Source organism: Salvelinus namaycush, chromosome 2, assembly GCF_016432855.1.
Source record: "Salvelinus namaycush isolate Seneca chromosome 2, SaNama_1.0, whole genome shotgun sequence".
Lineage (NCBI taxonomy): Eukaryota > Metazoa > Chordata > Actinopteri > Salmoniformes > Salmonidae > Salvelinus > Salvelinus namaycush.
In genome coordinates, this window is record NC_052308.1 from 50,400,782 (window position 1) to 50,422,961 (window position 22,180).

General features: G+C 40.1%; 1 protein-coding gene across 3 annotated transcripts in view; it reads left to right on the plus strand.

Annotated features, from left to right (window-relative positions):
- The window catches only part of LOC120064355 (TOX high mobility group box family member 2-like), a 136,857-nt gene extending 115,357 nt beyond the window's left edge, over positions 1 to 21,500 (plus strand). For all 3 annotated transcript variants that reach the window (XM_039014884.1, XM_039014901.1, XM_039014893.1), the window contains 4 exons: positions 11,736 to 11,816; positions 16,572 to 16,970; positions 17,500 to 17,636; positions 19,737 to 21,500. In XM_039014884.1, coding sequence (XP_038870812.1) covers positions 11,736 to 11,816; positions 16,572 to 16,970; positions 17,500 to 17,636; positions 19,737 to 19,779 — 660 coding nt within the window. In that variant the 3' untranslated portion in view covers positions 19,780 to 21,500. The remainder of the gene's footprint in view (positions 1 to 11,735; positions 11,817 to 16,571; positions 16,971 to 17,499; positions 17,637 to 19,736) is intronic.
- Positions 21,501 to 22,180: the final 680 nt, after the last annotated feature.

Consider the following 22,180-nt stretch of genomic DNA (forward strand, 5'->3'; position numbering starts at 1 on the left):
CACATTTTGTCTTGTTTCATCTCATCCATCTACACACAACACCCCATAATGAGAAAGGGAAAACATGTTGTTAGACATTTTAGCAAATGTATTGAAAATGAAATATCTCATGTACGTATGTATTCACACCCCTGAGTCAATACTTCATAGAAGCACCTTTGGCGGCGATTACAGCTTTGAGTCGTGTTGGGTGTCTGTATCAGCTTTGCACATCTGGATTTGGGGATTTTCTCCCATTCTTCCTTGCAGATTTTCTCAAGCTCTGTTAAGTTAGATGGGGAGCAGTGATGAATAGCAATCTCCAAGTCTTTCCACATATACAAGTCTGGGCTTTGGCTGGGCCACTCAAGGACTTTCACATTCTTTTTCTGAAGCCATTCCAGCATTGCTTTGGCTGTATTCTTGGGGTAATTGTCCTGTTGGAACGTACATTTTTGCCCAGTCTAAGGTGAACTCTGAAGAAGATTCTCATCAAGGATTTGCCTGTATTTGGCTCCATTCATTGTTCCCTCTATCTTTACCAGTCTCCCTGTCCCTGCTGCTGAAAAGCATCCCCATAGCATGATGCTGCCACCATGCTTCATGGTAGGGATGGTGTTAGACGGGTGATGAGCTGTGCCTGGTTTTCTCCGGACAAAGCGCTTTGTTTGAAGGCCAAACATTTTTGCATTTTTGACTCATGAGACCACAGAATCTTTTGCATTATGTTCTAAGTCTTTCACGTGCCTTTTTGCAAATTCCAGGCGTGCTGCCATGTTCCTTTTTCTCAGGAGTGGCTTCCGTCTGGCCACCCTCCCATACAGCCCAGATTGGTGAAGTGCTGTAGAGACTGTTGTCCCTCTGGCAGGTTCTCTCATCTCAGCCAAGGAACTCTGTAGTTCTGTCAAAGTGGTCATTGGGTTCTTGGTCACCTCCCTGACCAAGGTCCTTCTTGCACAGTTGCTTAGTTTGATTGCACGGCCAGCTCTAGGAAGAGTCTGGGTACATAATTTTTCAATTTCCCAATGATGTGCTCTTGGAAACTTTCAACACTCTACAAATAGTTTTATATCCTCATCACAATTCTATCTCGGAGATCTACGGACAGTTCCTTGGACTTCATGGTATAGTTTCTGCTCTGACATGCACTGTCAACAGTGGGGCCTTATATAGACAGGTATGTTTCTTTCAAAATCATGTCCAAACAATTGAATTGGCCACAGGTGGACTCCAATCAAGGTTTAGTGACATCTGAAGGATGATCAAAGGAAATTGGATGCACCTGAGCTCAATTTGGAGTGTCATAGCAATAGGGGTGTGACTACTTATGTAAAGGAGATATTTCAGTATTTAATTTTCAATAAATTGGCTAAATTTTATAGTGTATTGTGTGTAGAAGGGTGAGAGATAAACAATATATTTAATACATTTTGAATTCAGGCTGTAACACAACAAAATGTGGAATAAGTCAAATGGTATGAATACTTTCTGAAGGTACTGTATATCCATATCAGTCAAACAAAGTCTAAATGTCCAACAAAACATATCACAACATAAAGGTACTGTACAGGCAAGGCCAACCTTCACTTCAGATGGTTTGTTCAAGTCAGAGCCATAGAGGCCTACAGAATAACTAAGCAACAGCGTATTTACCATAATCACAATGTAGTTAAATGTAAGTAAACAGTTATCTCCCACCACGACCTCACACGTCTGTCAGAACAGAAGCACCACAGAAACTCCTGTCAAAAGAAAGACATTTCATATTCACACAGTAATCACAGAAAACAATAGGTAAACACACAACAAACGCATCTTAGTTTTGTTACGGCCATAGAGGAGTAGGCAGAATAAAGGCACATGTCAAAGAAAAAATATATCTAATTTGTAGTCACAAATATTGGTACATAGTTCACTCCAAAATCAAAGCTTGATTTGAACTATCTTTGAATTGTGAATTATGCATACAGTAGGTCCCGTTGTAGTATCGTTTCCATCGATTCAGTTATTTCTCTATAAAATGGCTTTCACTGTGAAATATTGCACCATATGAATTGCACCATAGAATGTACCATATACTTATGTGATGCATGGTGTGTATGATGGAACAATGGGTTGTTCATGAAGTACATACTCAATATCAATGTCATTATTACAGATCGATTACAATGGCAATGCAAGTGTAGTGTAGTTACAGCGAAACTACTAGCCTGTATTGATTAAACTCACAACCATAGGGTTACAGGAATGTCAAGTTTTTCAAACAAAACTTCTCTGTACATTTTCTTTGCTTTCATTTTTGCATTCCAACCCTGGAGGAAAAAGTCAAAGGGGCCAATAGTAACAAATGACTTGCTGAAATGAATGGAAAATGAGACAGTCTGATGATGCCGGTCCCAGACAAAACTCATATTTTTAGAGTATCCAGTCGGGCAGGGGCCTATTGCGTGTCAAATAAAAGCACCTGTCTCTATGACGAAGTGCAGCCTGTTCGCCACCGCACACCGTATCTCACACCGTAAGTGTGTTTTTCCCCAAACCTACTTTATACAGCTGGACTTTGGAGACTGGTTGTCCTTTTATTTGCAGTAAATTTTTGCCTCCTTCACTAGGCCCTCTTCATTATGAATCTTCATTTCGCTCCTGACACCCTTGAATGTGAATTCCTCATTTCCTGTCCTTTTATTTATATCTGTTGCCTGGTGATTTGATCATGCTGAGAATACAAGATTAGCAATTGCCTCGTCCTTGAATCCGCCTCAAGGACATCTGTTCCTGAGATGTTATTGTTTGCTGGGTTCTTAACCCTCTGGTGTCCTGGCTCTTTCAACCATACATTTTGTGTTCAGCACCCTGTATTATTTTTCTGAGGTCATTTTTGTCTCCAAACAAAGATGAAATAGAATAGGGGTTGTCCTTCACAGGAGGACTATCTGTAAAAATGACTGTTAAAGGGCAACTCCACCATTGCATTATATAATTTGAGATGTTGTTCTACACCTAATTGTACTTGATTTGGTTGGGCTCTTGTGTTAAATCACATTCTTTAGCCCACAGAGGCCAAAAATCAACTCAAGATGACGATACATCATGATACCAAGTAGATGTTTACACACACCTAGATTATGCGCAGGGGAGGACCTTCCTCTGAATGACATCATCAATTCTATTCAAAATACTTTTTCATCAGCAACAATATATCAAATCAAATAGGCCTCCATATTGGAAGGGCCTTGGAAATGGAGCTGAGCGCTATGTCTGTTCTAGACTGTTTATTTCTATACTTAAAACAGACATTTTCAGTCTTCCCTAAAAAATATTTTTATCTCCCCTCTCAAACTGATGAGTGCCATTTTTTTTAGTGTTTGGCTGTCATGTCAGTTCTACAGTACTGATGAGGTGTACTTTAATGTCACTGACCTTCCAGAGCCAGTATAACTAGAATGTCAACACATTCTCTTGCCGCAGACATTTTTTTTTTTAAACAAAGGAATGCCCTCTGTTTCCAATTACCTGTGTTAGAAAACAAGCAATTCCCTATCCAAATGAAAAGATACCAGCACTGTATCTTATTAAGTATCAGATTTACATCATAAACTATATACTTCTTTGAGTTTCGGTTCATGTTTAATTCTGCTGTACTGCATGATTTATTTTTTGCCAAGCTGTCCTTGAGTGTATTAGAGGCATGTTTTTTTTCATGTATTTTATGTTCGTAGCCTCTTTTATTCAGCTGTTTTCAGCTGTTTTCTCACATAGAGTATTTATACCCCTGGGGTTCCTGCTTTGTTGTCTCAGATCAATCATTGAATTTGCCTTTGTTATTCCTCAAGGTGACAATGTGTTCGAGCCGCCCCCCAAATACAAAATGAAATGTTCTTCTTTTTGTGGTTTAGATTAAGATCAATCCCCAGTTTTACGTCTATAAAGGAAAGACAGTTATAAAGGGGATAGTAGCACTTAGCTTTATTTAATTGAGTCTGTTGTGTTGTAAGTGTGATTCCGTGAAAGGTCATAAGAGAGAGAGAGGGAAACTGTCGTTCTGGCCAAAGAAAACAAGCTTTCAAACAAAACGGTCCTCTGTATCTCCCTCTTTTTATCTCTCTTTCTCTCGTATTATTTCTTGATCGCTCTACCTCCTTCAATCTCCCTCTCTTTTCCCCTCCTTCTATTCCCCTCTCCTTCACTACCTCCTTCAATTCCCCCTCTCTTTTCCCCTCTCTCTCTTTCTTTCCCTCTCCCTCCCTCCCTCCCTCCCTCCCTCCCTCCCTCCCTCCCTCCCTCCCTCCCTCTGTGTGAATCAGTCAGCTAGCTATAGGTGATCCCGTCAATGCCTCGGCTAGACTTAAACCTGTCTCAAGCCTTGACACCCGTCGTACCCACACAGGTTGTTTCTGCTTGGGTTGGGATGGGGGGGGGGGGGGGTAATCGCTCAGTCGATGTCAGGAGGGGTTCGGGAGTTATTGTCTCCTATAATTAACTGGTTATCAAACAAGAACATTTCATTAAGGTACAATTACCGGCTAATTGTTGCGGGACACCCCCCCGTGTCAGGATTACGACCGCAGCATATGCTCCCTCGAAGCTTTGTTATTTCTAATTCATCCCGACCTGCAGCCTCTGACGGCTTCAATTGCTAATGAATCCACTCACTTTGGAATAATTAGAGAATCCTTAGGCATGGTAATTTATTTAAAAGTATCCGTCGTCGGGCGAATCATTAGCTGTGTTAAATTAATTTGAAATTAAAGCTGCTGGGAGTACTTTGGGGTTCATTAAATAGGCAGCGCTGGCTCTATCAATATTTAAGGGGTGAGGAGTTAAGGTTGCAACTTCTAACCTGTAAATATCATCACAGTCTGTTTTTTATTTCTTGTTCTAGGAATAAGTTATATTTACAGATTTTTGGGTTTATATTTACAGATTTGTATATGAATTGTGGAAACAAAGCAGAGAGGAATGATATAATATCATGTCTACCATATATGGGTTCACTCCCCCTCCTCCCTCCTCTCCCATCACTTTCACTCTATTTTGACATTCATGCCATTATGGAAAGGATGATATAGCTGGAGAGAATGGAATAATGCAAATATATCATTATATGGGAGGATAAACATCATTTCTTGGGGCAAGAACTTATTTTCCTCCACCTATAGAAGGCTGCAGTGCACTGCAGTTTGCATTTGTGATGTGTGTGTGTGTATGCATACGAGTGTGTGTGTGTGTGCTTGTTTGCGCGTGTTTGAGTGCTTGTTTGCGCATGTTTGAGTGCATGTGTCTCATCCCTTACAAAACAATAATTTGGTTTTCGTACACATTTTAAGTTTCACATGTACATTTTTCACATGACTCAAACACATGATTTCACATGTGATATTCTAAGTTTCACATGTGTGCTTTTGTACCTGTGAGATTTGAACCCTGTTCTTCCATGGATGAAGACAGGTATTAGACCATTAGATACTGATTTTGATTTTAACATGTTAAACGGCATAAATAAGGAGACACGGAAAGATTATTTTCACTGGGTTTCTCTTCCAATATATATTTATTCTACATTTCTCACAATCTCAGAATATTGTCTGTTGAAATCAAAATTGTCTCTTTGTAGAGGTTAGGGGTTACATCAGGGGTTCTTAAACGTTTTTAGCTCGAGACCCAAATGAGAAGTTGACCATCCTCCTGTGACCCAAATTGTCCTCCAACGACCCAAATTAAGAAGAAATAGTGTGTGATTATGGATGTATTCTCATAACTCACGACCCACCTTTCACATGCCCAGGGCTCACGTTGGGTCCTGGCCAATAATTTAAAAACCCTGGTTTACATTCATTCCAATAGCAAACAAATTCACACATTTTCAAATTCATTAAAATCCCTTTTACGCCTGTGTATTAAATGTAACAAAAACCAATGAACAGCTAACAATAACAGAAGCTTAAAATAGCTAGCAAGGGCGAAATGGCAGGCTAGCTAGCGCCTAGCAAATTGCGTGCTAGCTAGAACCTACTTGCCTAGCGACAGGTAGCCTAGTGGTTAGAGCGTTGGGCCAATAACCAAAAGGTTGCTGGATTGAATCCCTGAGCTGACAAGGTAAAAATCTGTCATTCTGCCCCTGAACAAGGAAGTTAACCCACTTTCCCCAGTAGGCTGTCATTGTAAATAAGAATTTGTTGTTAACTGACTTGCCTAGTTAAATAAAAAATGTAATTTACAATTTAGCACTAAGCTAGCTAGTGGTTAGCAATTACCATACAACCACTTGATAAAAATGTAATTCAATTAATCTTCTAAAAAATATATCGTAACCGTGGTTCATATGTAAATACACTCAATATGAGTCCTCGTTTTTTAAATATTTGATCATTTAAGAACCAAAACATTTATAATGGAAATACAAAATCATCCTAGACGCCTATTGTTCTCTTATAAATGGGAAAATGTCACAATTTTGTCACTCGGTCAAAACAATTAAAGTACCTTCCCCCCAAAGGAAGTTGGCGCCACTATTTCAACTGAATTAAAAAAGATAATACGATTAAGCTCCGGTGATATGGATAACTTTTGAAAGATAGGTGATATGCGTTTTTGCTAACGTTACACTAATCAAAGCAGTGGAGTATGTAGTGAAGCAAAACTTTAGTGGTCAAAACCATTCATCGTGGGGCGACGGGGGCTCCATGGCTCAGGCGGCCAAGTGGACACTAGGCTGTTTGGCTCATCTTAGTCTCGAAGAGGAATCATTTTGCAGCTGTTTCTGATCAATAAACAATGCCACGCTGGTGGGTGGTAACATTCTAATAAAACCTAGCCCTGAAATGAAACGTAGGCTAAAAATAATTTGTATAATAATAATAATGTATTCAACTTTTATAGGACTATTCATTACATAAAGATTCTCAAATCACTTTAAAGCAACACAAAATCACTTTAAAGCAATTTATAAAACAACAACAACATTCATGAGATGTAAGGTAATGTGGAGGGTTGGGAAAGCGCTTGGCTTGAGTGGCCATCGGAGGGAGGTGGTCAAAGGGGGAGAGTAAGCAAAGATGGTCTCTGGAGCATGTCCGGAAGCAGGCAGGCAACACGGTGTCATCAAGGTGTCTCCTGGTCCTTGCCGTCTGTGTGGCTTTTCCATAGTAGGACTCGGATTAAGTTTGAGCTTCAGCCACTGCAGTTCACAAACTCCGTAAGTGTAGCTAGCTAGCTACTCGTTCACTACTACCAAAATGTAGCGCCCACTTGGCTGAAGCTGCTACGGCAGTAACCACATTTCAATAATAGTTAAAGAGTAGCCTTATAACTTAGTCCTCCCTACGATCGTCATCACTGCACACGTCAGCCATCTTGCTTTTGGGCTTCTCTCCATCCTCAACCTCCGGACACTGGCTGGCATTCGAATCAAAACAATTGCCAGCCAGTAAACATTAGCTAGCTAGCCAAACAAAGACTTGCCAGCTTTGGTCTTGAAACTCTGTGTGTCATATCATAGGAAAAGACATCACATGGATTTGCACAAAGTTGGCAGTTCGGTTTGTCACTTTAATCCCAAATATATCGTACTTTGACAAAAACAATGACTTATTGACTTAAATCGTTGTGCAACATCATGGGTAAGCTCTGGCCATCGTCTTTCAGGCCAGAAAAGTGGATTTCTACTGGTGTTGGTATTCAAATTATACCTAAAAATGAGCAGAAAACTCATCACAGTTTAATTAAACATGCTATCTCCACATTTTGAAAACGTGACCATGCTTACAAACCGGAATACAGGATAATAAATAAGAGCTAGCTTCTCTGTTCTTTTCACTGGGCCTTTTCCAATGGCCACAGAACAACATCTGAAGAGAGACATGTGCCTGCAGCAGTAACACTCCGAATGCCAACCCCTAGTGGTAGCGCTAAGATACATGTATAGCAATGCAACACCATGGAGGACTACAATAATAATGGAGTGGATAGCTCAAAATAAGAAATGATCATTTGAATTATTATTATACTCAGGTAGGCTAAGTTACCTATTTACAGAATGGCATTATAGAATTTGCAATTCCACACGTGGAAACATTACTACTGCCACATGTTAACACCAACTTTTCACATGTGAGGAGGATAACATTATTTAACCCCCATGTGTGATCTTGCAATTCCACATGTAAAAGTAAGATTTTCAGATGTAAATCAATTTTCACCTGTAAATGTCTTTCACGTGTGAAAATGCAATTTCACACGTGAGAGTTAGATTTTCACATGTGAAAGAATTTCACATGAAAGTGAAAATTTCGAAACTGCAAATGTGACCGACCGGTTCGATTCGGACTTATGTAGCAAAATTTGAAATTATGTTTTTTATATTGGATAAAAGTGTAGACTCAGCGCTATAAAATGTTATATCATACACTACAGTTATTCTGCTTTGAAAGTTGATAATCTCACTTTTGAGAAAATGGCCCTTGAATATTTTGGTAAACCTGCTGGAGAGCTCTTCTTTGTCTACACTCATTCAGTATCGTTCACACCCTCTTTAGCCTTAGCCCCACCCATCTCTTTAAGGATTCACATGTGAGGCCATATACTAAACAACCAAAGATTTCAAGACTAAAGGCTGGTTTATACCATGCATATCGACAGTTGTTGTGGTGACATCATGAACATTCTATTGCCGTCTGACATCAAACTTGTCGTTGTCGTTATGAAAAAGTATAAACACAAAAACTACAGGCTGCATGACATCAGCAGCCTGGTTGTCCAAAATAGCATAACTAGTTTATTTTAACACCAATAAATCCACCCGTTTAAAAATGAATTTAGTATATGTCAATCTATCAAACCAGGCAACTAAAGGCAACTTTCTAAACATCGTTTTGCTTTGTTTTTAGCTTGTTAGCTAGCTAGCTAATGTTAAGTTAGTTGGCTAGCCAGTTCAAATAATGACCGTATCACGTAGCTGACAACATCTTCACTCTAGCTCATTTGTCTTCATTATTAAAGGAAAATAAACTCACAACAAGATAATTATTTAATGGTGAGCCAATTATAGAAAATAGCTTACGGTTGTGAGTGTGATGAAATAAAAGCAGAGTGGCATGTAAAAAATCTTCCAAGCGTGAAATAGTTCCCAATCATTCTGATTGTGTTCTGGTTGTGACGTCATGTTGTAAAAAAATTACAGCATGAAAATGTTCTCAGTTCAATAATTGCTTGTGCCCCTCTTTATGTGGATGGCTGAGCTCGTGCGGATATTTCTCTTTTACATGACAATGCATTCTACCATAGAATTTTAGAACTTGGACTGTCTCATTGGCCTAACGTTATATCCTAATTAGACTTTGGTGCAGGTCATGTTATTCACATTACTGTCTCTGGTAAACACATATTTGTCACATGCACAGGATACAGAAGGTGTAGTGAAATGGTTATTCGCATAGTAGAGTCTTTTGTTTAGACATGTAGCTAGCTAGCTAAACAATGAACCATAATCCCAATTTATAACGGTACTACCCTGCATGAATCTAGATAGCTAACAACTAAGCTATAACTAGCAATGCAAATAGCTCTGAGATACGATTAATATTACTACACAGATCATACACGTAGCTAGCTAGCTAACAGTACGTTTTAACTTGAAATGAAAACGACTTTCTGACAAAATTAGAAACGTATAACTGAACATTTTGCTAGCTAGACTATCCAACCCCTATACATGGATGGACGCTTCTCCCTCTCTGTCACGGATGCCATGGTTGCCCTTAGTTTGAAGATTTAATCTGGAGACAGGTGTTTTATACAACAGCCTTCTGTGCGTTCTCTTTCGACTCCCTCTGCATATTTGCAATCAAACGCCTGAATTTTCTCCATCTCCTTAGCTATCATACTCTAATTCCACCGGCCATTCCACTGATTTCAAAACTCGGCCCTCCAGAAAGTGGAGAACAACACGTTTGCAGTTCTACTACCTGATATCCTTCAAAAAAGCCTCATTAGAAAGGATTACCTACACATACTGACAAGCTCATGTTATAGACAGAAGCATCCTACATGGCAGACCAATCCGAACTCATCTCTCTGCATGTCCAGCCCATCCATTATCTCAGCCAATCATGGCTAGCAGGAAGGATCCTGTCTTTTTCTGTGGCTAAACCAACTAGGCTCGTAATTTGACAATTTTATTCATATTTACATATTGGTTATTAAGGCACATGAAAGTTCACATGTTCCAGAAGGCATTTCTGTCAAAAAACACATTAAAAAATGTATACTTTCAAATGCCTCTCCTGTGAAGTAGTGACGTGCGACATATGCCTTGTTTGCTGCAATGAGTCATACATGTGTTTAACGTGATTGTTTGTCACATTTGAACTTGCAATTCCACATGTAAAAGGGACATTTTCACATCTGATAGTTTTTAACATGTGAAACTGCAAATTCACACGTGAATCTGCAAGTCACATGTGATGCAAAAACATGTTATTCTCCTCACATGTGAAAAGGTGGTGTTAACATGTGAACTCTTAATTTAATACAATTTAAAATATGGTTTCACAGAAAATGTAAGAAAAAACCCAGGAGATTTCCATAAGGGATGCATGTGAGCGTGCCCATATGTGCATTTCTGTCTTGTCTATGTACATTTGCAACGCATGAATAGCTAATGGTAATTCTAGCCCATCTCTTTCAAAGAGAATGACCTGTCTTTAAGACCACAGAGGGGCTCTACGAAGAGAACTTTAATTATCCTCGATCTGCTCATGCAGTCTGTTGTATAGAAGAACTCCCAAGAGAAGCCAAGATCTGAGGGATGCGTCCCAAATGGAACCTTATTCCCTACATAGTGCACTACTTTTGACCAGGGCCCATAGGGTGGCCCACATGGCTCTGGTCAAAAGAAGTGCACTATGTAGGAAATAGGGTGCCATTTGGGACGCATCGAGCACTTTCTTATCAATCTAGGGATGGACTTGGCACTTGTTTTCTTACCATCAAAAAGGAACGGGGGCCTCAGTCTCAGCCTCAGCAAACGCTAGCAACCGCACATGACTGACACCCTATTACATTAACTTGAATTGCCCTTCTGAACGCATCATTTGAGGTTCGTTCGGCGGATCCCTATTGCCTCGTGCTAATGCTGTTTGGAATTTTCATCTCGTCTTGATGCTTTGATGGGACATCAAGTCTGATTTAGCAATGTGTGTGCTTTAATGGAGGCAAAGACAGAGAGGCAAAATGCAGAATAGTGTTTTTTTTAAGTCTCGCTCTCTACCTTAATTTCATCACACCTCTCTCTCTAAACACCTCACATTTTCAATGACTGTGGGAAAACCGACACGAAACTGAATGGGATGATATCATGTTTATGTTTTATTTTTTTCCAGTGGTTCACATGGCATTGACATTATGTGCATCATGGAGTAAAATATGGTGTTTTCTAGGTTGGGAAGGGACCAGGGGTAAATTCAGTGTGGCAAAATGTTCAGAACAGTGCAGATAGATATATAACGAATAGAACTGACAAAATCCTCTATTCAACCTATACATTTCTATCTGAAAGTTCTGTAGCACCCTCCTGAACAGGACCCCAGGGCTTTTAGCCTTTAAAAAAAGATTGTCCGCTAAATTACATTTATGTGATATAAAATGCCTAGCCTAAAAAGGACCATCTGCTAAATGACATCAAACATCATGTAAAATGCCTAGCCTAGCCCTAGCGCCTTGTCACTGACCACTGCTTTGTTTCTGGTTGTATCTCGCAGGGCTACAAGAGGAAAACAGAGGCTGCCAAGAAGGAGTACCTGAAAGCCCTGGCCGCGTACCGAGCCAGTCTGGTTTCCAAGGTAACGGCGGAGGTCATATCTGTGATATACATGGGTCAGTGGCGATATAAGGGATGATAAATTAGATAGAGAATTCCTCTCTCATCCCGGGGGAGGATCTCCGTGCGGTGCCGCTTGAGGAGGGGGTGTGTGTGTGCTCCGAAGAGAAGAGTGAAAATTAGGGCCCAAACACACACACACTCCTTTATTTGCCTGTGTTATTTGCAACACAGCGAGTGAGTGAGGGAGGGATGAAAGGTGTGTTTGTGTTGTGTTGTGTGTCTATGTGGGATAGAGTGAGGGTGTATACAGTATGTGTGTGTGTTCTTAAGTACTGTATGCATGTATGTATGTGTGTGTGCCTGTTTGTGTGTGTGTGTACCTGTGTGTGTTCATGCGTGCGTATGTGGAGGCAGAAGTGGGAATTACCTAGCATGGTGCCACCTGGTTGTGTCTGTTTTTGAATGAGAAACAAATGTGTGGGCTGCCTGAGGCTTGTTTCTTTGACTATATCCTGGGTTGTTGGAGATGAGATATGATACAGATGTTGGATCTTAATTTGACCCCTTTCGTCGCAGGAGAAAAATAATCATGCAGCAGGAGGAAAATAATCCTGCAGCAGGAGGATTTGAAGAAATATTTAGAATCGCCACCAGGGGGCAGCTGGAAGCGGTGTTTGTATACAATGCAGTACCGTACCTACATTGTACATTATGTAGGCTACGTGCAGGCTACAGAGCATCTCGTGTGAATTCTTATGTGGATTATAATAAATGTACATATTTGTGTGGGGTGGCAGATAGCCTAGTGGTTAGAGCGTTGGGCCATTAACTGAAAGGTTGCTGGATCGAATCCCTGAGCTAACAAGGTAAAAATCGGTCGTTCTACCCCTGAACAAGGCAGTTAACCCACTGATGATTAAGGCAGCCCCGCCGCACCTCTCTGATTCAGAGGGGTTGGGTTAAATGTGGAAGAGGCATTCAGTTGTACAACTGACTAGGTATCCTTTCCCTGGTTGGAAAACATTTGTTTTTTAGATTAATTAATTAATTATATGTTGAAGGCAAGCAATAAGCAGAATTAATTATTGGTTACCTCAGTGCCTGTGTGGTCCAGCGGTTACAGCTGTTTACCCTGACACATATGCCAGAGTCAGCATGGGTTCGAATCTGGCCCACTGCCCTTAGACTCCTGGATGAATGTTTATTTTTGACACATTAAATGTGCGTGGTCACAGGGTTAATTCTGCGTTGTTACAGGGTTAAAACAAAAAAACAACTCAAAGGTTAACAGTTTAGGCATTAATTCCAAATGGTTAAGGTTAAGGGCGGGCTATGGTTTAGGGAAGGCTTAAGAAACAAAAACAAAAAGAATGCCTATGTATCATCAGTATTCATAGCATTCTTAGTGCTTGCTGAGTATTGTGCGCATTGGTCTAAGCAGTGTGTGCTGGTGTCGAGCCTCAAGAGTTCATACCCAATGCTGGGCGATCTAGTGACAAGCCTGAGCCTAAATGGCTATGTTTAGACAGGCAGCCCAATTCTGATAACTTTTCCACTAATTGGTCTTATTACATCCAATCTTTTCACATCAGATCTTTTTCAGAGCTGATCGGATTGATCAAAATACCAATTAGTCGGTCAGAATTGGGCTGCTTGTCTAAACGCAGTCCATTAGGCCCACAAGATAATTCCATTTATTTCAATGATTCCAAGAAGTAAAACAAATAGTCTGGTAATTTACACATCAGAGAAAAGTGTCTCAGCTCAATGAAATCGTCTTTGGATAGACTCAAATGCATAAACATCTTGACAGCTTTACGAAATGAAATATTAAAGCCACACAATACAGGCTTTCAATCCACACCAAACACCATAGCCTAACTAAATAGAAAAATTGTACATTAACCTAACTATAAAATGTTGGCGAGCATCCACACTGCAGGAAAGCTTATCGTTTTACAGTAGGTCTACATCTGTCAATCAATTGATGGCCCAAATCAACTCGTCAACTCAGCCAGAGAAACGCAGTAGCCTAATTTCGCTTTTCACACCTTTCATTATGTTTAAATGGACAGGCTAATGGCTAGCCTACAGAATGTATTGGAATACACTCAAATAACAAGGGGTGTATTGCAAACATCGATGGCACTAGATTATCGCCAGCTGATGTCTCGTTAAACCATCAGAATGCGTTAAATTCACCCGCACAGCTGATCTCAATTACAATCATTATGGGTCACCTCATTACCGCTTCCTCAAAGATGATGTCAGTGTTACTTAGTCAGTATGTAGTGTGTGTGTGAGGTGTCAGTGTAAGTATGTGTGAGTAGAGTCCAGTGTGTGTGTGCATAGAGTCAGTGCAAGAGAGCAAAAAAGGGTCAATGCAGGTAGTCCAGGTAGCCATTTGATTAGCTATTTAGCATTCTTATGGCTTGGGGGGTAGAAGCTGTTCAGGGCCCTGTTGGTTCCAGACTTGGTGCTGTGGTACCAAGTCTATGGTTTGGGTGGCTGGAGTCATTGACATTTTTTTGGGCCTTCCTCTGACACCGCCTGGCATAGCGGTCCTGGATGGCAGGGAGCTCGGCCCCAGTCCTGGGCGGTACTCACTACCCTCTGTAGCGCCTTGCGGTCTGGTGCCTTGCAGTTACCGTACCAAGCGGTGATGCAGCCAGTCAAGATGCTCTCAATGGTGCAGCTGTAGCTACATCCAATCATTGTTCAAACCTTTCTTCTTTCCTCTATATATTTAAATATCTAAAACTTGACCATGTATTCTAATATATAGACTTCAGACAATATCTGAGAATCAATTAATATCCATGTTTTCCAAACGTTCAAGCTTGTAAAATTACACTAACTATGGATCCAATGTAGTTGATCAACCCTGATATACATATTCAGAACCAGATTAAATGCATAATACAGGATTGAATCATGATTATACTAATATTTTTCATGTGCCAGTCTGAGTGCCAAGCACCTATTTTCTCAATTTCCATGTCTTCACTCCATTGTTTTCCTTTCACACAAACCCAAATTGCATTACCATGTTAAACACCCTCCCACCGGTCCCCATTGCCTCACACTTCCTCCAAGGCTTACAAGCCCTAAACAAGTGCCTTGATTAAGGCATGAACAGTTTATTCATCAACCTCTTTCTTTCCCTGTGAAGGTTTTTTGCCTTTAATAAAGACCATTCTCATCGCTCGTTTGCGTAATTAAATATTTATTTCTGACAAATCTCATATTCAGAGGCTTGATTGATGCGTTAGCAGATTGGCAGGCATTTAAAAGAAATTAAAACAGACAGAAAAAACTGCAAATCTACTATGCAATCACAACCACTCAGAACAAGACACATAGTACATCTAGCCATTCAAAGGGAGTCCTCTTTAAATAGTGTGTTTTAATTGCTGACGAGAGAGTCTTTTCAAAGGAAGTGGGAATCAAGGAGAGAGAAATTGAAGGTAATTGGAAGTCGACAGAGTGTCGTTTTGGACGAGTCACGTGCTCCGTGCGTTTGGCGTGCACCTGTTGCCATTTTGTTTGTGACGCACGCTGATAATCTATGTTGGTGGGAAAAGTACTCACACACAAATGGAGCTTGATGACTACAGTGAAAAGCCCCAAGTTAATGAGTTTCATTCATTCAGAAAGTCAAAGTGGTGTTTTGTGCTTTTCAACCCACCAAGGGACACATGAAGGGATAGCTCACCCAAATTACAAAATGACATATTGGTTTTCTTACCTTGTCCCTTTAAGGTGGGAGTATCACATTTCAATATGTGAACAAATAATAATCTCCTGTTGTTCATGGAATAGCGATAGATTAGTATATTGCAGTACAGTATAGTATGGTAGTATTGTATAGAGTAGTATAGTTCATTCTTCATCATTTCATTTTCCACTTGACCCTGCAGTGTATCTCTCTCATCTTTGCTCATCTATCCATCTTTCCATTGATTATTTCTCTGGCTCTTTTCAATGTATGTACGCCATTACCAAATAGCAGACAGCGATAGATCACGTCAACAACTGTGACAGCTAACGAGAGGGCCTGGACATATTTCATACCACAGCAATGTATACATATATATTGCCATTTAAAGTCTATGAAAGGATGGAAAGTCGATTGAAATAAAGCATGCATCTCAGTGGATACGGCTCCCAGGCTGAAATGAACCGAACAACATGATTCTCACATAGAGGGACCTGAATGTATGATACATTCATATGTTCTACCAATATTGTGTTTTAGTTGTGTAATGAATTGGTTCATATATTTGCATTGACATACCTGTATCTCACCAATATAAATTAGTTGTGTAATATATTTGCATTAAGATACAGTGTATTTCAGCAATATAAATGAATTGCGCAATATATTATATCATCTTTCCTTTTTCTCCCTCTGTCCACAAAACTAGTGGTGTTGTATATTATATAGTGTGTAATATATGTTCTCAATATACACTTAAATCTTTTGTCTTGCCCGTTCACCCTCTGAATAGCACACAAACACAATCCATGTCTCAATTGTCTCGAAGCTTAAAAATCCTTCTTTAACCTGTCTCCTCCCCTTCATCTACACTGATTGAAGTGGATTTAACAAGTGACATCAAGAAGGGATCATAGCTTTCACCTGGATTCACCTGGTCAGTCTGTCGTGGAAAAAGCAGGTGTTCCTAATGTTTGTCAACTCAGTGTATGTCAGAAAATGTATAGTTATATTAACTGTACTTTTTGTCCCTTTTGTCTTCCCCTCCGTCCTCAGACCTACAATGACCCGGTGGAGACAAAAGGTGCCCAGACGAGCCAGCCTTCCTCCCACATGATGCCCCCCAATCCGCCCCTGTACAGTGTGCCACCCCAGCCCTCCTCCCCGTACAGTCTGGGGCCGGGGGGCTTCCCCCTATCGGACCTGCAGAGCTACGCTGGGGCGCCGCGTCATGCCCTTTCCCGGACCCTCAGCCAGTCCCAGATGCTGCCCAGCATTAGTGCCTCTCCCCCCTCCTCCTTCCAGATCAGCCCACCCCTGCACCAACAGCTCTCCCTGCACCAGAGCTCCCTCCTCAACCAGCCAATCCGCATGCAGCACGGCCAGTCCCAGCCAATCATCTCCCACCAGATGGGACTCCAGGCCTCCCTTCACTCACCTCCTCCTGGCCAGCAGGTTAGTGTGACTCGGAGAGTGCCGATATCACCAGCATATCACATATCACTAGTGCACTAAATTATGTGAAGGAATAATGGACATGCTTACTTTGTAGTATATGCTAGTGTGAACAGTATGGGCCAAAAATATATATAATAATAAATAAATAAAAATAAACATTTATGTTCCTCATCTTTCCATCAAGCATGTATACATTCTACCCAGATTATGTTGAATAAAAATCTCTTCCTGCCTCTCTTTATTCTCCTTTCTCTCCCTCCTCTCTCTTTTAAATTCAAATGTACTGTACATGTTATTGGCTCCCTTGAGGTACTATGTTGCCAAACCAATTAGCAATTCAACTAATCTAAAATTAAAATGTAACAAAATTTGGCATTCGGACCATAAGTAAAGAGCAAACCTCTCTCCCTCTCTCTCCATCCCCTCCCCCTGCTTTTCTCTATCATTGTCCCCTCTCCATATGGCCAGTATAAGTTGTCAGAAATTAAAACTAATGCCATGGCCTTTCTCTCCCCGTCTCCTATAGGGATTCTCCCACCTACAGTCTGAGTACCAGAAAAGTGTGGGTTCCCAGTCCCCGGCGGCCCCCAACCCTGGGGGTAGACAAAGCCACGATTGGGACAGTGAATACTGCGATAGGGAGTGTGGTGGCAACCACTGCAGGTGAGCAGCCCAGACCAGTATCGGCTTTGTATAGGAAATTATTGTTAATTCCAATACTGTTTATAACTTAGAATAGGGAAAGTTTCCCTGACCCGAATTAAGGCTAGGTCAGGACCAAGAAATGATTTCAATGGAGATTTTCCATTCAGAATGATTCTTTAGTCCAGTACTTGGCTTAACCTATATCCGATAAACTGTCAGAGATAGTATTCTTTTATGTTAGCTTAACTGTTCAAATGAAAGGACTTCGTTGAATGCCCTTGAATACACAGTTTTATTATTTAATGCTGGCTCAAATGTTAATAAAAAAATGTTTTTGAGACTACGGCACTTTGTAGGCCTATATCTTTGAGTTTACTTTGTACCATTTCAGTCCTCAATGTTGGCTCAGCTATCTACTGCATATGAAAGGGCGTTTGATACGACTCATGTGCCCCTTGAAAATTCAACGCTTTAGTACATAACGCTGGCTTAGTCAACTAAATAAAAATATTGTTGATTCTACTGTGTAAACCTTAGATAAGTACACATAGTTGTGCTACTTAATATGCTGAAACAACCTCTGAGGCCTCCATATATCACCTTTGAATATATACTGAACAAAAATATAAACACAACATGTAAAATGTTGGTCTCATGAGCTGAAATAAAAGATCCCAGAAATGTTCAATACCCACAACAAGCTTATTTCTCTCAAATGTTGTGCACACATTTGTTTACGTCCCTGTTAGTGAGCATTTCTCCGTTGCCAAGATAATCCATCCACCTGACAGGTGTGCCCTATCAAGAAGCTGATTAAACAGCATGGTCATTACACTGGTACACCTTGTGCTGGGGACAATAAAAGGCCACTCTAAAATGTGCCGTTTTGTCACAACACAATGCCACAGATGTCTCAAGTTTTGAGGGAGCGTGCAATTGGCATGCTGACTGCAGGAATGTTCACCAGAGCTGTTGCCAGAGAAATTAATGTTAATTTCTCTACCATAAGCCACCTCCAATGTCATTTTAGAGAATTTATCAGTACGTCCAACGGGCCTCACAACCGCAGACCAACCGCAATTTATTTAAATTGACTGATGTCCTTATATGAACTGTAACTCTGTAAATCTTTCAAATTGCTGCATGTTATATTTTTGTTCAGTATACTATTGAATCACTATTACTAAACTCAGCAAAACAAGAAACGTCCCTTTTTCAGGACCATGTCTTTCAAAGATAATTCGTAAAAATCCAAATAACTTCACAGATCTTCATTGCAAAGGGTTTAAACACTGTTTCCCATGCTTGTTCAATGAACCATAAACAATTAATGAACACGCACCTGTGGAACAGTCGTTAAGACACTAACAGCTTACAGACAGTAGGCAATTAAGGTCACAGTTATGAAAACTTAGGACACAAAAGAGGCCTTTCTACTGACTCTGAAAAACACCAAAAGAAAGATGCCCAGGGTGGGGTAACATCTCACAGCAAGAACTGGCAAATCTGGTGCAGTCCATGAGGAGGAGATGCACTGCAGTACTTAATGCAGCTGGTGGCCACACCAGATACTGACTGTTACTTTTGATTTTGACCCCCCTTTGTTCAGGGACACATTATTCCATTTCTGTTAGTCACATGTCTGTGGAACTTGTTCAGTTTATGTCTCAGTTGTTGAATCTTGTTATGTTCATACAAATATTTACACATGTTAAGTGTGCTGAAAATTAACTCAGTTGACAGTGAGAGGACGTTTATTTTTTGCTGAGTTTATTTAATGAACATGTATTATTCACGTATTATACTTTCTCTCTTGTTTCTTTTGAGATGTCTGTCATTTTATTCAGTGTACATTTTTCCGCTATGGCACTGAATAATCATCAACACTTCTGTTAGGAACATCTGTTTGGAGTGTACTCCGACAATCACATGACAAGCGTTTATTTCTTTAATATTAGTTTTACAGCTGTCCCTACTGTACTTCAAAGGGGAAGCATTTTAAGGTTTTCTATCTGCATGTTTTTTGGGGGGAGTAAGTAGTATCACCTTCCTGAGTCTGTGTTTATTTTATTTCCTATTCCGTCTCTTCTCACCGTCTCCCTCTCTTCTCGTTTTCAGTGGCAGCATGATAGCTAGGGACAAGCCACTCTACCTCACTTGAAGCTGGAGGCCGCCGTCAACAAGAAAAGACACCAGGGAGTCAGCCCTCAACACCCCCAACCCACACACACCACCTCCCCGACCCATCCCCTGCAACCCACCCACCCCTGCCACCACCAAACACAACCTTTTTTTTGTCAATGTAATTTGTTGTTTTTTTTAGAAGGATTTGTGCAATTCTGACGACTACTAGCAATCCCTCTCTTTTTTTCTTTTTTCGCAAAGCACTTACAAATGTCCAGGCATTTTTCTTTCCGCGCCTGATTCTAGAGCACTCATCTTTGTCTCTGAGTAAAAAAGTGAACTACCGTGAAAATAGTCCCCCTCGGGGACTAAACTGAGCTTTAATTGGAATAAGAAGAGCAAAAAGCCTTCTTCTTCTCCTTCGTCTCTTTTTAATCATATTTAAATTTATTTTGTTTAGTTTTCTTGTTATTGTTTTTATTTATTTCTTGCTTGCTACATTTGCTTTTGTCAATAACAGTCCCTGTACTGTAGGGAAAATACTCTTCTGGTAGGTTTCAGCACACAGGCCTTGATGTTACTGTAGCTTTGCTTTAGGGTCTGTGACTTATATTAAAACAAAGTGACGGGGAGGGGAGGATAATTACATACTTTTTTTTTTTGTAATATGAAAGACCCATGGAGGTTTACCAAGCTGTCACAGTGTGATTGTAAATATCACTTTTATGGGATCAAATTGGGAATTCAAAGTACAGATGGCTTTTTTCTTCTTCTTTAATATTACCTGTAAGTCATTGGTTTGTATAAAAAAAAAAAAATATTGTGTGCCTGTGTGTGTGTGGATGTGTATGCGACTGTGCGTACGACGTGCGCACATGCATGTGGGTCTGTGCGTGTGTGTATTGTGAATTTTAACAGCCTGTGCAGGTGGATTTCAGAGGAGTACTTTACACACTCGATCTTGCATTTAATCTGTGCTCACTGGTGTGATTTTTCCCAATAAAGTTCAATCTAAAACCGAATACAGAGTATGGGTCCCGCAGATCATTAAATGGAAAGTGCAAGGGAAGAGAGTGAGAGAGAGAGAGAAAGGGAACAAGAAAGAGCGAGATGTAGACACATACACTCACAGGTGAACAGTGTTGCCTGAAACATTTTTGGCTACTGTCTTTGTTGATTTTATTTTTAATTCACCTGGTCAGGTTAATTGTCAATTTTCAGCCACTCAACATAAAGAGGTAAACTAAAAATGCTATATGTTAATGGTTATGTCACAGAAACATAACAGTGGGTTTCTAGTAGCTTCTTAGGTGTTCTATTGTGTTGATCTCATCTTTAAGTTTTGTGATAAATATTAATATGTTTGATGACAAAGATATATGTTCTTATTTTCACTGTGGCATAATTTCCTTTTCTGTTGTAATTGAAATATAATAACATTTAAACCTGCCAATTGTAGTTATTTTATTTGTAAAGCCAGTAATGATAATTATTTTAAAACTTTTTTTGTAAATTGCCCATCAGCTATGACAGGTTTCTTATTTACGAAAGAACATGAGATAATTTTTGCTTCATACAATGGAGGTGCATTTCATTCAAATTGTATTGTTTTTATGTTTGGTTTGATGATGATGATGATGATAATAGTTGTTTTTGTTTGTATTTTTTTTTTTACATTTATATGCTGGTTCTTTCTTTCCTCGCCGGGCGACATTATTTTGTGTCACAATGCTTATTTTATTTCAAATCTCCGTAATAAAAAATAAAAAAAACGTTAAAAGAGAAACAGGCTTTCACCGACTCTTTTTTTTTTACAGCACAGAACCTTCTATTTTCTTCCCTTTCGGTAAAGTATCCGATCAAAAATGGCATCCACTTAACCCTTGGACAATGTCCCAAAACAAGGCATTTATGCTTCCATAATATCTCTCTTTTGTTTCCAACCCAGAACATTCCATATGTTTCCTATACTTAATTTTAGTCTTATGGCTGGACTCAAATCAAATGCCATGGCTTTACTAATTAGCTGTCGTCGCTAGAGCTAACACCAACACCGGCCCAATCTGAATGTTGTCCTCAAACTATCTCCGTAACCATGAACAGATGCAGGCTTGAATTTGCTTTGCTGCTATGTGAAAGTGGTGCACGGTGTGGTGGGCGTCAAGTCAGAGCTAAAGAGAACAGAGAAATGCATGGCGTACGTACTGTACACAAACTCAGGCATCCATCCAAAACACAGATTTTACCCCAATTGCACACAAGTCTTCCAGATAGACGAGGGAGGGGAGCTGTTCAAGGGAACTGTCACGACCGCACCGTTTTATGTTTTATTCATTTGCGGCTGGCATCTCCCTCTCTCTCTTGCAGTATTGAATTGGCAAATAGATCATTATTGAACAATTGGAAAACGTGGACTGCCACTTCGTGATATGACACAC